General features: G+C 41.4%; 1 protein-coding gene across 2 annotated transcripts; it reads right to left on the bottom strand.

Moving 5' to 3' along the window:
* Positions 1-178: 178 nt before the first annotated feature.
* On the bottom strand, positions 179-12,529 carry acbd4 (acyl-CoA binding domain containing 4). Of its 2 annotated transcripts, XM_028568453.1 has the most exons (11): positions 12,255-12,528; positions 11,734-11,886; positions 10,463-10,583; positions 7,968-8,052; positions 6,536-6,656; positions 5,046-5,216; positions 3,496-3,593; positions 3,184-3,397; positions 2,535-2,746; positions 2,005-2,058; positions 179-1,346 (listed from the first exon to the last, which is right to left on the bottom strand). In XM_028568453.1, the coding sequence occupies exons 2-11, from the start codon at positions 11,822-11,824 to the stop codon at positions 1,218-1,220; spliced, it is 1,296 nt and encodes a 431-aa protein (XP_028424254.1). In that variant the 5' UTR covers positions 11,825-11,886; positions 12,255-12,528; the 3' UTR covers positions 179-1,217. The 2 variants fall into 2 exon arrangements, with proteins under 2 accessions (XP_028424254.1, XP_028424255.1); XM_028568454.1 differs by lacking the exon at positions 5,046-5,216 and having other exon boundaries at positions 12,255-12,529.
* Positions 12,530-13,677: the final 1,148 nt, after the last annotated feature.

The following is a 13,677-nucleotide window of genomic DNA, read 5'->3' as shown; positions in this document are numbered from 1 at the left end:
GGACTAGCCAGACCCTCCTCCGCAGCACTGTGGAGGAAGGTCTGGCAAAGCTAGACTAATCAAAACACACCCAACCACCCTAAAACAAAGTAGCTCACTGACTAGTTCACTTGTAGCCTAGGCTAGAATGTGGTTAACATTCTTCATATTTACCACTAAGACTTGACACAACCCAACCTTCTATTCAATATAGATTTTTAATTTGAGCTCATGTATTGATATTATACATGACTGTTACATTACAGGGCAGTTTTGATACAGTTCTTCCATCATTTGGTGACAGTCTCAATTAAACTAGTCATTGCAGTGCATTTTATCATGTGATTACACCTGGAGTCACGATAGAGGACTCCAGCGGTAACCAACAATCAGATTTAGTTAACATTGACATTTGATCTACATAATTAAATACATACGCGTGACTGTTCAGAAGTTGTAAGCAATGTACAGTTAGCACACAAGCAGCCTAGGAGAGCAACAGAGCATTGAAAAGACTTTCATTGTAAGACTTAAATATAAGTCAAAAGAGACACTGGTCAAGAATCTGATCTGAAAGATTACAATTAAAAATGACAAGTGTAGCGATAGTCCTCTCAGCCAATACAGAATGGTCCCTTCCCATAGCAGAGAGACAGTGACATTATTACAACTACATGACTTATTAGCAAGACATCTGTACATCGACTTCTTCCATTTGAAAGCTGATACTTTGGCTGCATTGTGCAATTTTGATAATATTCTGAACATTAAAAAAGACATTGATGTTATGGTAGCAAAACCCCAAAGTACACAGAATATGTCGAATGTACAACATGTTTCATTAAACTGAGTAATATATTAATATAATCCAAGTCTTTATTCAGGCTTAATCAGTATCTCAGGCTCATGATCAGATCCAGGTTTGGTAAAGACAATATTATGTTCATTATCTGCTTCCTGCTGCCCAACACACACCAGCTTATTACACTGGAATCAATTAAATAAAGATGGATGTGCTGTAGCGAGTGAGAGAGGATTTCTGGATCCTGAGGTGTACAACTCTGCCAGATACATCGCTCTCCAAGCAGACAGCAAGTCGGCAAACGTCTCGCTCCCTCCTTTCGGTGCACGGAACGATGAATTCATATCGGATTCATTCCCTTCCGCTGTACAGATTAAAGTTCTCGCGCCGATGGGATTACTACAGGCGAGTGGTTGAATGTCTTCAGCAGCTTACTTCATGAAGATACGCGACCTTTCCTCTGCGCCCTCCTCAGCAGGTAGACCAGACCCTGAGCAACAAACGGCCACACCAGGAAGAGGACCACAGTCTGACCCGACACGTCAAACAGCCACCACTTCTCCTCCTGAGAGAAAAACCAAACATCCCATCATCTCCTATGGAACACATGGTCAGGAGCATCCACCATACGGCCCCGCTTAAAACCAGGCACGGGCCACTTTACAGTAACTCAACATTACACGTCTGACAACTTGCTGTCACTACATATTCAGTTTAAAGACAGTCTCTTCAGTGTAGCATGTTTTAGAATAAAGTCAACAGTGTAGTGACAGACTGCAGAACTAAAGAAACTGTAACTTTAAATTACTGTTTATTTACATGGAGTCTGGTGGGTTTGGTGATGGGGATTTCGGGGCCGTTTCATGTTAAACTAAAAGGATCTTACTCTTTAACTAAAAGCTCTATCTCTGTAGGGATCCTTTCATAATGTTGTCAGACTCTTAGAATAATAATCTGAGTCTGTCAGCAGCTAAAACAACTTTTAGTGGATGAAAATTGAAGGTGTGCAATTGCCCGTTAACATTACACTGCAGCTTGTTTCACCGCTGCAGATTGCAGCAGTCTCGCTTAATACCGGACCAATTTCAAAGATGGTTGCTGCGATCAGTCAGTTATACACAACAAACATGGTTAAAATAGGGTCCAGGTTGAAAAATAGACAAAGACACCCTTTAACTACAGTACAGGATATGCCATAAGCTAGGGTGCTGCTGGTCTCTTACCTGCTCTTTTGAGGCTGAACACTGTAGACACGGTCTCCACTCTGAACTCTGGGCCTGTCACACAGAAACAGCAGTGAGCTTCAGCGCTGACGGCAGCTTAAAGGGTAAATCCACTGATATGCTACATTTTTCTAGAAGAAATTCGTAGTCAACTAACATATGATTTTATCGACTAATCGTAATCAGTTGATTTAGTCAACAGATCTGTAAAACTGAGTTTTCTCCATAAAGAATCATGCAAATGCACCACATTAAACCCCCACCCCCACCCTTCCCACCTAGTCACTTTGCGTTAACCTTCGTCCTGGACTATACATCTGCCCAATGCACATTATGCACTCAACCCATTCAACCTCCTTTTTCCTTACGCAACGGTTATTTTGTATGTATACATTTGTTTCTGTATTTATTGTTCATTTCATATTAATGTTTAATATGTCAGTATGTATGCACCATTCGCCAAGGCAAATTCCACATAAGTGGAACTTATTGTGGCGACACGCCCTTCTCGGATTCCGATTGGTGCTTACGTGTGTGGCGGCGAGCCTCTCCACCACCTCCAGCCGCTCCATCACGCTCCTCATGTCCTCCCGGAGCCTGCGCAGGGCCAGCATGATCTGCTGCTGGAGCTGGGCGTCCTGCAGCCTCTCCGACCCCCCCTCCGAGCCGTCACCTCCGCCTCGCCCGGCCCCTCCGCCCCCGCCCGGAGGCCCCCACCGAGGACCGCCCTGAGGAACACCGCCTACACACCCCACCGCAGGATATTTAACCCTCATTATTCAGAGATACAACACATACAGCCACGGGAACAACAGGGCTGAAGGGACCATGAAAACTAAGGCTTTTTAATAGTTTGATTTATTTTTTACAATTAGGTTATTTATTTAATAATTTCATTTCGTTAACACTTTACTAGTATATAATCAGTCTTTGAATGTTAATGAAAAAATGTCATGACTAGTTCTAATAACTTCTTCAATTGGTTCACAAATATACATTTCTAGCTTTTACACAATATTGAACATTCCATACACGGCTGGGAAATATCTATCGACATCCATCCATCCATCCATCCATCCATCCATCCATCCAAAATTGACGATGTATTTGGAAAAGAATGTTGTGATATTTGATATTCTCCGTATCGCCCGGCCCTACTTCCATACGTTAACAGCTTACGTTCTCTCCAGTTGTGGTAGGAACCTTCCCGCCCGGAGTCTCGACTCCTTCTGTTGGGACCCGGACCCTTCCCATCCTCGGCCCCCTCTCCACCCTGACCGGCCCCAACCTGTCGGACCTCCAGACCCCCTTCCAGCTGAAGGCTCCGGACAGGAGAGGACTCCGGCGACACATGGCCGTTGTGAAAGCCATTGGTCTGGACTGGAACTGGAATCTGGTAAAGAAAAGCTTTGAAATAAGTCTTATTTGCAAATAGTGAAACTCTACACTTTTATATTTCCTCCTTTGGGGGGGGATGTGAGCAAGTCGTACCGTGAGGTTGTCCATTTGCTCCACTGAATCCACAGAGTCACAGAAGATCTCGCTCTCCGAGTCGCTGGTCAACACCAAACCCTCACACACACCTGAGTCTGCAGGGGGGGGTTACAGAAAGCAGAATAGTCTATTCATAATGGGGTTTGAAAAAAAACCTCATTTTTAGTGGATGATAAACGGGATCATTATAGAAACTGTAACTAGGGTTGGGCAATAGAGAAAATCAAACATCACAATATTCTTGTCCAAAGTCTTCGATGTCGATATTGTAGGGTTGGCAGTTGGTGCTTTCACAAAATAGTAACAATTACATTTGAGATAAATAATCATCAATAATTTCGATATATTAAGTGTGTAAAGTTGTTCGGTCTGATACCGTAACTACTGAGGTGGTTTTAACCCGGAGTGACCTGGCTGACGCACTGATGTTAACATGCTGTGTAGCGTTCAAGAATCGTCTGACGATGTTGCATTGCAGAATAACAGTAGGTTTATTTGGTTAATCGTGCAGCATGAACTGTCCATTATTTCATGTTTTCAGCGATAGATCTATAAACAATTAGACAACTTTAGAACAAAGGCTTGGCGCCAATGCACTCCAGCATCGCAGCATTCGTGTCACAGCGTTAGTGGTCAAAAACACCTGCTGTCAACAATTTGGAGCTCACCTTTATAACCTTGCCTCAGGTAATACCACAGCGACACCCAATGTACATACAAAAAACAACACCCAAAATCTGAACACTTGAAACAACATATTTGGCTCCTACAAAGTGTGTAAAGGCAAATAAAACTGCTACAACAGTCTAGTAAGCTCAAAAAATGACGTCACTTTACTGTAAAGTAGCCTTTAAAACAAGTCATATTACGATATCCTAAATTTAAGACGATATCTAGCCTCATATAATCTAAAGTGTCTGTAGCTGCCCCGTCACAGTCGTCTGGGTGACAGCAAAGTTAAGACAACTGTTTTATAGTCTCTTAACTTTCTCTGGGATTACTCATTTGAAATGATGATATAACTGATGATACAGCACGGATTTCAAACTATATTTAGGATTTCGTCAGACGAACATTAAATAATGATTTGGTCAACGAGGCTGTCTGTCCCACGCCTTACAGATGTTGGCAACTGAAAAGAGGATGGAGAAAAAGAGATGTTTATGTTGTTCTGGTGTTTCACTCTGTACCAATAACATGAAAGCTGATTGGCTGCAATAAAAGTTGCATGTTTGTCTCATTTGTTGTTGTAATACAGCAAAATTATAATTGGACCAGTGAAAGAAAGAACTACAACTCCATAGGATAAAAAAAAAAAAAAGAGCATTAGAGGTAGAGTTGCATTGACGGAGGAAAATTAAGACCCGTTTAAAATAATTTAACACCTAGAACACAATACTTCAGTTAATTTAAGACTTTTTAAAAAAGGCCTAACATTTAGATTTTAAAATGTTCAACCTTTTTAAGGCCCCGCAGAAACCCTGTAAAATGAGCTGGAAAGGCTGGTGCGGACCCAAACTTTTAAAAAGCAGACGGCTTAGTGGATCCATTCGCGACGGTGTTGGCAGTGAGGTCTAGAACCTCAGACAGGCTGAACTCGGGATCTGGGTCTGACCCGTCTGGAAGAGAAGAAGATTCCTCAGGGCCACCGTGCTCCTGATCCTCATCCTCATCCTTCATCTCTGTTGGCCTGTCAGCATGCTCACTGCCTTTCAGATCTACAGTAAAGTAATGGACAAAGACCCTTTACATACGGCCACGTGTCAAAGTGTCCATGAGCAAGGCACTGAACCCCAAGTCGCTCCCCGGATGCTGCATTTATAGCTGTCCCCCGCTCCTATTACTTCGGGTTGGCTAAATGAGGTGATTAAAGGTCACTACACTGTACTGTGTGTATGGGACCAATTAAGGACGTTTCACTTCATTTCAAATCATGATAAAAAGATTCATCCATTTATTATAAAGCTGAGAAAATGAAATGTGTGTGGGCCGCCGAGACGCCTGAACATTAGGCCGGTTTCACACTGGCTGCGTGGCGTTTCTGTTGCGTGTCAGCTGCGTGGCGTTTTCTAAGTCTTTACACACCAGAAACGTGTCTGACGCAGCGCTGCTGCTAGCTTTGTCTGTACACATGGATGTTTCCCATTGATAAAATGAAATGTTAAACATAAATATATAGTGATTGGATTAGAGCAAAGACAACGTCGGCAGTATTGATGGCAAAATAGGCTCCAGAATATTTCCTTCACGCAGGCAGTGTGTAAGCTCTAACCTGTTAACATGGGAGCCAAAATAAAAACGGACACGCCACGCAGGCGGTGTGAAACGGCCCTTAGTGCTCTTGGAGTGGTGGCTAATCCTAATAAAATGAAATCCTGATGCATGTGAAGTGTATCAGAAGTAGGGATCGACCAATGATTGACCTGGCCGATTATTGGAGCCGATATTTGGCGATTTGCAGCTCATGTGTATGGGCGTTTTATTTGACCCATAAAGTTAATTGATTTGATTGATTGATTGGGCTACCTTGGCTCCGCTACAGCTCTTTAAGCAGTATGCAACACCTGCAAACAAACTGTCGGCACGTTAAAACTTCAGGAAGCTATTTTGATTTATTCATTTTTTGAGTGTGTATTACATTTTAAAGGTTTCAGTTTTATTAAATAATTGCTTAAAGCATTTACACAAACTTGTGTGTTGGAGTTTGTAACATTCCAAATTCTAAATTTTTGCATTTAAAAAAAAAAAAAAAAAAAAAAGTTAAATACATATCAGCTCTAAATATCGCCCATCGGTTTCATTACCTACTAATAACCGGTTTCGGCCCTGAAAAAGCAGTATTGGTCGACCCCTAATTAGAAGCAGTCCAGGCATTGATCAATTCGTCAGGTGTGGAGCACACTGACAGAAGCAGATCTCATTTCTAATCAAATATTATCATCATCATCATCATCATCATCATCATCGTCGTCAACTCCCAACAGATATCAGCTGCTCAGGCAATGCTGGCTGGAGGCCGACCCTCGGCGTCACTGACCTTCTCGGAGTGTGAGCAGGGAGTCTGGAGGCCGCGGCATGTCATCAATCACCAGGTAGAGCGGCTCGAAGTGGTGGAAGAGCGAGGCCGTCTTCTCAGTCATGGGTACGCTGTCGATGACCTGCCGAGTCAGTGGAAACATTTATTGATCTCTTGGTTGTTCTGACCAGGCGGCACGCACTCAGAGTCATTTATGCATCCTCTTTTTAATGCCTCACTTCATGCTCCCCATGCTACTGTGACCCAACACATGCAACCGTGGTAACAGCTGACTGTGGGCTTGGTGCGCCCCGACACACGGCCAAGCTGTTAGCATTCAACTGAGATTTCAGCTGCTGCTCTGCACTTCTTCAGAAATGATTTATTCATTCTTTGGGGGCATTAATGAAAATGTAATTGGTGTTTTCATCTGCCTTTTTAATGGTGTGCATGGTTGGCACGATTCGACTTCGATTATTTATTTTTTTAAGCAGTGATGGCAATGCCACAGTAAGATAGCAGTAGGGTACTTTGTAACAGCTCGAGTTGCTCAGTTTTTTTTAAATTTTTTTTATTTATTTTTACGATGCTGCGTTTAACAATGTGAGCCTGAAGGAACCATGGAGTCCCGTCGGAGCCCACATGCTTTACCTTGGCGGTTTGTTTCCATCACTCGCAGGAAGGCAAAATGTTAACACACCAGTGACTTCAGGGAAGCAGGAGGATTCAAGTTAGTTCTCTTCTAAGGGCCGGTTCTAGCCTGCTATATTAGGGCGGGTTGTTAAAAATAGGTGGTCCACTTGGGCGGTAGGTAGCCCAGTGGTGGGAGATGCCAAATGACAGCTGGCAACCAGAACGTTGTCAAAGTAAAGATCAGACGAAAAAACTAAGGCCTCTCCAGTGTATGGCTGTGTTTTAGCATATGGGGTCTTTGCATGGGTTTAAAACAAAAGAATAATTTCTCCATTAATAAAGAAAAACAAAAACACTATTTGAAGCAGGGAAGTTGTGAAGCACCATTTGTAAGCTTTCTGGTAGATTAATTTACCCTAAACTAAAAAGAATCTCATTCAGATTTCGACATAAACAACTTCATAAAAAAGGAATTTTCATTGGATGAGATTACTAAAACCTAATCCAGCGAGACTTCTTACCATAGTCTTTCTCCGTCATCTCTCTTCGGCAGCGGTCATGGTGTGTGGAACAGTCAAGCTGCAGGCTACCGCTAAGCTAACGTTACCCTGTGTCTTTAGCTGCATGCTACTAGCCGGTAAGCCACGCAGTGTGTTTTTTTCTTCTGATGTGGCCGGGGAGGAGAGAAACAAAATACTGGGGGAATCGCCGATCCTTCTTCTGATTTCAATCATCAAAAGCTCATTTTGATCAATTTTCGATTCAAAGTCAAAATGGTGGCACCCCTATATTATATGAATGAAATACATTGGTTACGTACCTCCTGTGCTACTTTCTTCATCTCGTCCACATATGCTGCCATGGCACTCTCACTGCTCATCTCTCCCAGGCGTCTCCAGGCATCCCTGACACAGACACCATCACACCACATCGGATTAAACTGCAATACTTTTCACCCCAGAGTGGACTGTACTACACCATGTGAATTCTCAGCCAATTTTTGTAGTGTCCAAAAAATGAAACTTGGTTAAATAAAACACATGGTTGCCTAACACAAAATATAGTCGTTCAAGATTTGATTAGCAATGACACCATCTCATCCGTCAGTGTCAATTCATTTTGCCCTTTAACATTTGTTGGTTACTATTCACCTAAGGGGCCATCCACATGGAGACGCTTTTTGGTGCAAATGCACATGTTTAGCATCGTTTGGGCCGATTGTCCAAACGAATCCTGTAAACGCACTGCCTGAAAATGCACTTTTTTAAACCTGGTCCCAGGGTGAAAAAACGGCTCCCTTTTGGCTTCGTTTGGACGGAGAAGCCGCATACTTGCGTATCGATGAGGTCATCGCCACACCACACCCCTCGACCTCTAACCCGCACTAGCGCTAGTGCACGCCATGGCCACTACAAGTGGAAGTAGACAACTTATTAACTAGCTAGCTAATCTGTCTCCTTGAACGGATTATAGTAATTTTTAGCACGGCTTATTGTAGAAAGGCTACCGCAAGAAAAACGTGTAGATTATCAAAAATACATTGGATCATCGATGTTTGTTTGACTGCCGATGTTAGCTAGCGCGCTGCAATCCCGTCCAATGGCAGACAGAATTGCAAAATAAAAAAGCTAGTCATGTCATGATTGGAAGTGGAAGCACTGACATATATATATAATGGACCAATAGACCCCGTTGCTCTGGACGGAGACCAGTGAAGGCTATTAGAAGCACTTTTCCGGTGATCATTTGCTTTACTGCGCAGCCTCCAACTGACAGAGACAACATAAATGTGACGTGAACACAACGTGTCTGAAGTAAGTCTTCTGGTAGCTGTGACAAGAGAAATCTCAATCATTCCCAATCTTACAGAGACGGAGAGTGTAGGTATATGTAAGGAGATAACATAAGCACAGGCTAATTATTGCTAACTAACATGCTAGTTAACATTCGTAATTAAACCTAAACAGCTAATGTAAGTCCAAACTGCCTGTGAGCTTCTCCTGTACTATACGGTAATTCCTCTACTGTGCGACAGTAAGTCACTTGGTTATGACACAATCGTTAGCCTATTTTTATAAAAACGTCTGCTACGGAGCCATAACGTGAGGTACAAGGTAATGGAGCCTTTTATACATTGTCGCGTTTCTTTAGAATTAAACAACGGACAAATAGAGTCTTTAAACGCTTTGGATGTAAAGTTATTCGCTGTCAAGTGACGTAAAAAAAAATAAATGGCGGTCAGTGGAATGCTAACAGGAGGTGATACCTTTGTAGCAACAAAATGGCGCCATCGGAGGTTCGAGTTCTGAAGCGAAGCTTACCCCCTTGAGTGGAAGTGACTATGCTCTTCTCCGTTTTTTGGTGAATTTCTGTAGCAGAAACAGCGGCGCCTATAGGCCTGGAATATGAAGTAGTGCGTTGAGTATTTTGGACGCACATTTTTTTTGACACGGTTCCAGGGAAGACGGGTAAAAAAGTTAATTTCACTTAAATTGTATTGCTGCAAAATGGGATTGTCAAGCAGACAAACTGACCAACACATTCTTTTATTCTAAACATAATAGAATAAATAAATAAATATTGCGATACTATGTCGTATTTATTTTTTCTCCCACCCCTACTATGCAGTACGCTCTACAGAAAGACAAGATACACACAATCGAATGTTTGCTTAAAGCAGCAATCTATTTAAGGATTAGTTTACAGCTTTTTAATCTGTTAGGAGTCAGCTGAACTGACCGGATACGTTTGTGACCTAATCAAGTTCAAACCCCTCATTAGCCTCAGTGTTAGGCCATGTGTCCAATCAAGATTTCCTTAAGCAAGACACTGATCCTCTCTCCTTCAATATACTGAGTAACACAACTTCTGTTGACTTCAGTAGAACTATAAGTCTGCATCAAGCTGTGCCCCAACCTGCAATATAAAACCAATGCTGCTGCTCCTTATAAACAACTAACAGGTCTTTGGCTTGAAACCTTCAACAAAAGCCCTCAATGACACTGGTTGACAAGGCGCGGAGATTAGCTCAATTACCTGAGATTTATACCTGCAGACTAACTAACCCACAGAGAGAATATCACACCAAACTCCATGCAAAAATGTAGATAAAATTTGTTTTGCAATCTCTGCTGGACAAATTAAATTAAAAAACACCACATTCAAAATATTATATACAGCATAAACTGCATGGCCTTCTTTTGGAATAGGAAAGAAGAGCACTTTCAAGGCCAACTAAATAGCTGGTGTGTCTGCTACTGAAAACTAACCTGACTCTGATAACAATGACATACATGCCTGCACACACATACAGACCATTTGTAGCGACCCACTGGGTCCCAGAAGCCAGGTCGAGACACTGTACAGGGTCCACACACCGCCTGCTTGTACAGACTGTAGAAACGTAGCATGACGTCATAGGACGGCTGGTACGAACCTGCAAGATAACAGACAGTCATTAGGTGGGTCTGCTTATTTCTTCATTTACCTGGACTAGGGGAAACCGGAAAGGTCCGCAGATCGTTAGTGACTATGGGGGGTCACATTTCAGTTGTCATGGGCAGACACATACATGAGTATAGAATTGGGAAACTAGAAGCTCATTTTCATTTTAGGTGACTGGAAACTTCAAGAAACAAGTGTTCAGAAATTTGAGAGTTCATGTTTCTTGTTTACATATTAAGGCAATAGAACTGAGAATATTAATCAATTAATGCAATAACATTGTGTCACCAGTTTTTACCAGTGGCGTTTGGTCACTGTTCTTTAAAAACAGCCAAACTCCATTTAAAAAAAATAAAGACAGTTTAGTGTTGACTTCTTATTTGCAACAGTACATATTGGATAGAATGTTCAACAAATCACGAGGAGCCACTTTTTTTATTTACATAAAAATAATAAAAATATGACGTGACAGATTGCATTCAAAGTTCTGATCCACAAGATAATTATGTCTTACATTATGCTGGCTGATACATTTGGCTACACTAAGCCACCTGGCTTAATTTTACACTCTCTGTGCTCAAAAAGAACACAGCGTGCATCACAGCTGCACTAACAGGTCATCTGCCCCAAGGCTTCTGGGTAACACAGTCCAACCCTACAATAATAAGGATACCGTTTGTACAGTCTAGCCAGCAGCAAACTTTCTGACACATGGTGTGTGAGACAATTCACAGAAGAGGATTAGGGCCACATGTGAGAAAATGTGGCCAATAGGCTATAAAATACAGTTCAAATGCAAATATGTTATACTTGCCTTGATGAAGGCCACACGGTCAAAACGGGTTTTATTGTTTTAATGATTTAGCCAAGAAATATAATAAAGGCTTTTTAAACTTTGCCCTCCTGAGTGCCTTAGTGTCCTTGAACCCATGTGAAAAAAATGTACTTGAGATGGGAGTTTAAAGTCAGAATTTTGAGATAATTATTTTTTATCTCAGAATTCTGACCTTTTTTTTTAAAGACAAAATAAAAAAAAAAAGGCAGAATTCTGACTTTATTCTCACAATTCTGAGATTATTTTTTCATATGTGGCCCTAATCCTCTTCCGTAGATAATGATATGGCTGGTAAAAGGCTATATACCATTTTTGGGGAGGTTATGGATCACATCCACAGCAGCCTGAAACCGTTTCTGGTGATCAAGCACAGGCTCTGCCATCGCCAGGACGGGCATGGCTTGTTCGATCTCGCTGGAGGGACGAGTGCAACCGGAGCCGAGCGAGCACGTAAACACAGCTGGAGCAGGAGAAGTCGGTTAACGTTAGGAGAGTGGAATCAAAAACTTAGCTACATTACATGACACACATTTTCATATAATGTTATGTCGCATGCAACATGTAACGTATTGTGTGTAATGTATTTACATCACCCTGCTTTTTTAATATGCATATCATTATGTTCTGCTGCCCACTTCTGCCGAGAAACACCGTATTATTAAATTCAAGTTTTGTCTGATAAGACTAGCTAACGTCAAACAACAATACCAAGAACAACATGGGACTTAGCTGAGCTAGCTAACTTAGCCATGAACGGTTAGCTAACGTTAACCAAGTTAGTGAACCCCGGTGTAGCTTAGCAGTAGTTAGCTTGGTAACTTGTCTTACCTCACTTGCTGCGTGTCCTGCCACTTGCCATCACCAGCACGATTGGTCTCAGTTAGAGACTACAAATCAACGTAGCTAAACGCTCCCTGAGCCCGTTGGGAATTGTGGTTTCGGCTATTTATGCGTTTACTTTCTTTGACGCTAGCTAAAGTTTAATTACGACACTGCCTAGGTAGTTGGCTGGCTCTGACTCTGACTGGGTCCGGGGACCGGGAACCGTGGACCTGGACAGAGCGGACCAATCATCTCCGGCCACTTCGGGATGTAGTTTATAAAGACGACTTCCGTGTCAAATCACATGACACGTATTTGACTACGCCCACTTGCACATTCAAAGTGACCCTAAAACATTAATTATTATTATTATTATTATTATTATTATTATTATTATTGTTGTTGTTGTTGTTGTTGTTGTTATTGTTATTATTATTATTTTATTGCAAGAACTCTGCATCTTCTCCTAAATAGCTTCTGAAAACACTTTTGTCAAATGTCTGTCTTATAATTTAAGTTTAACTCACCATACATAGTGATATGCATCGATTCATTCCCCCATTTCAAATTGCAACTCAAAACACATCTGTTTAAAACGGCCTATTCCACTTAACGTGAATTGCTCTGCCTCTTTCTATTGTTCTTTATTGTTTGCTGTTTTTAAATGTCTTATGTATCACCGTACGGTGTCCTTGAGTGCAAGAAAGGCGCCTTTAAATAAAATGTATTATTATTATTATATTGCATACGTGTGTTATTGTGCAAATACGTATTTTATTATTGTTTCCTCATTTTATTCTTGCTGTTGTTATATGATTATACTCAATACATACTGTATATAGCTCATCCATAACAAATTTAAATCAACAAAGCAAAACATGGTGAGAAAAAAAAGCAAGGCACAAAAAAACAGTGGTGGAAGTATTCAGATCCTTTACCAAAGTCAAAGTATAGCAAAGCCACACTGTGAAAATACTTCTAAAAGACCGAAAATCAAAACCTTACTTAAAGTATTATCAGCAAAATCTAGGCTACGTAGGTAAAAGTACTCATGCAGAAAAATGGTCCCTGTCAGTAGGCCTACTTGTGATGTTTCTGGATTAATATTACTGCTGCATTCTGTTGCATTTTACTGCTGTGAATTAGATGTTTTAAAATGTGCTAACTTTAACTCTTATACTCTTATATATTTATATAAGCTACTGTTGGGTAGTTTCATCTACAGAAATGCATCATATTCTAGATCATCATATGTTTGTAGCATCGCTGTGCTGTGAGAATCATGTATCTCTAAAACCATTTTAAAACTTGTTTTCTGCTTTGTGACGATGCATTTTCCAGATAATCCAAGTTTTATTTATTTTTTAAATAGTAGGGGAGTGTGGGGTGATTTGTGCCAGGGGGGAAGTAGATCCACCCTTCTTTCTGG

This window comes from Perca flavescens, chromosome 21 (genome assembly GCF_004354835.1).
Source record: "Perca flavescens isolate YP-PL-M2 chromosome 21, PFLA_1.0, whole genome shotgun sequence".
Lineage (NCBI taxonomy): Eukaryota > Metazoa > Chordata > Actinopteri > Perciformes > Percidae > Perca > Perca flavescens.
This window is presented reverse-complemented; position numbering and strand designations above follow the sequence as displayed.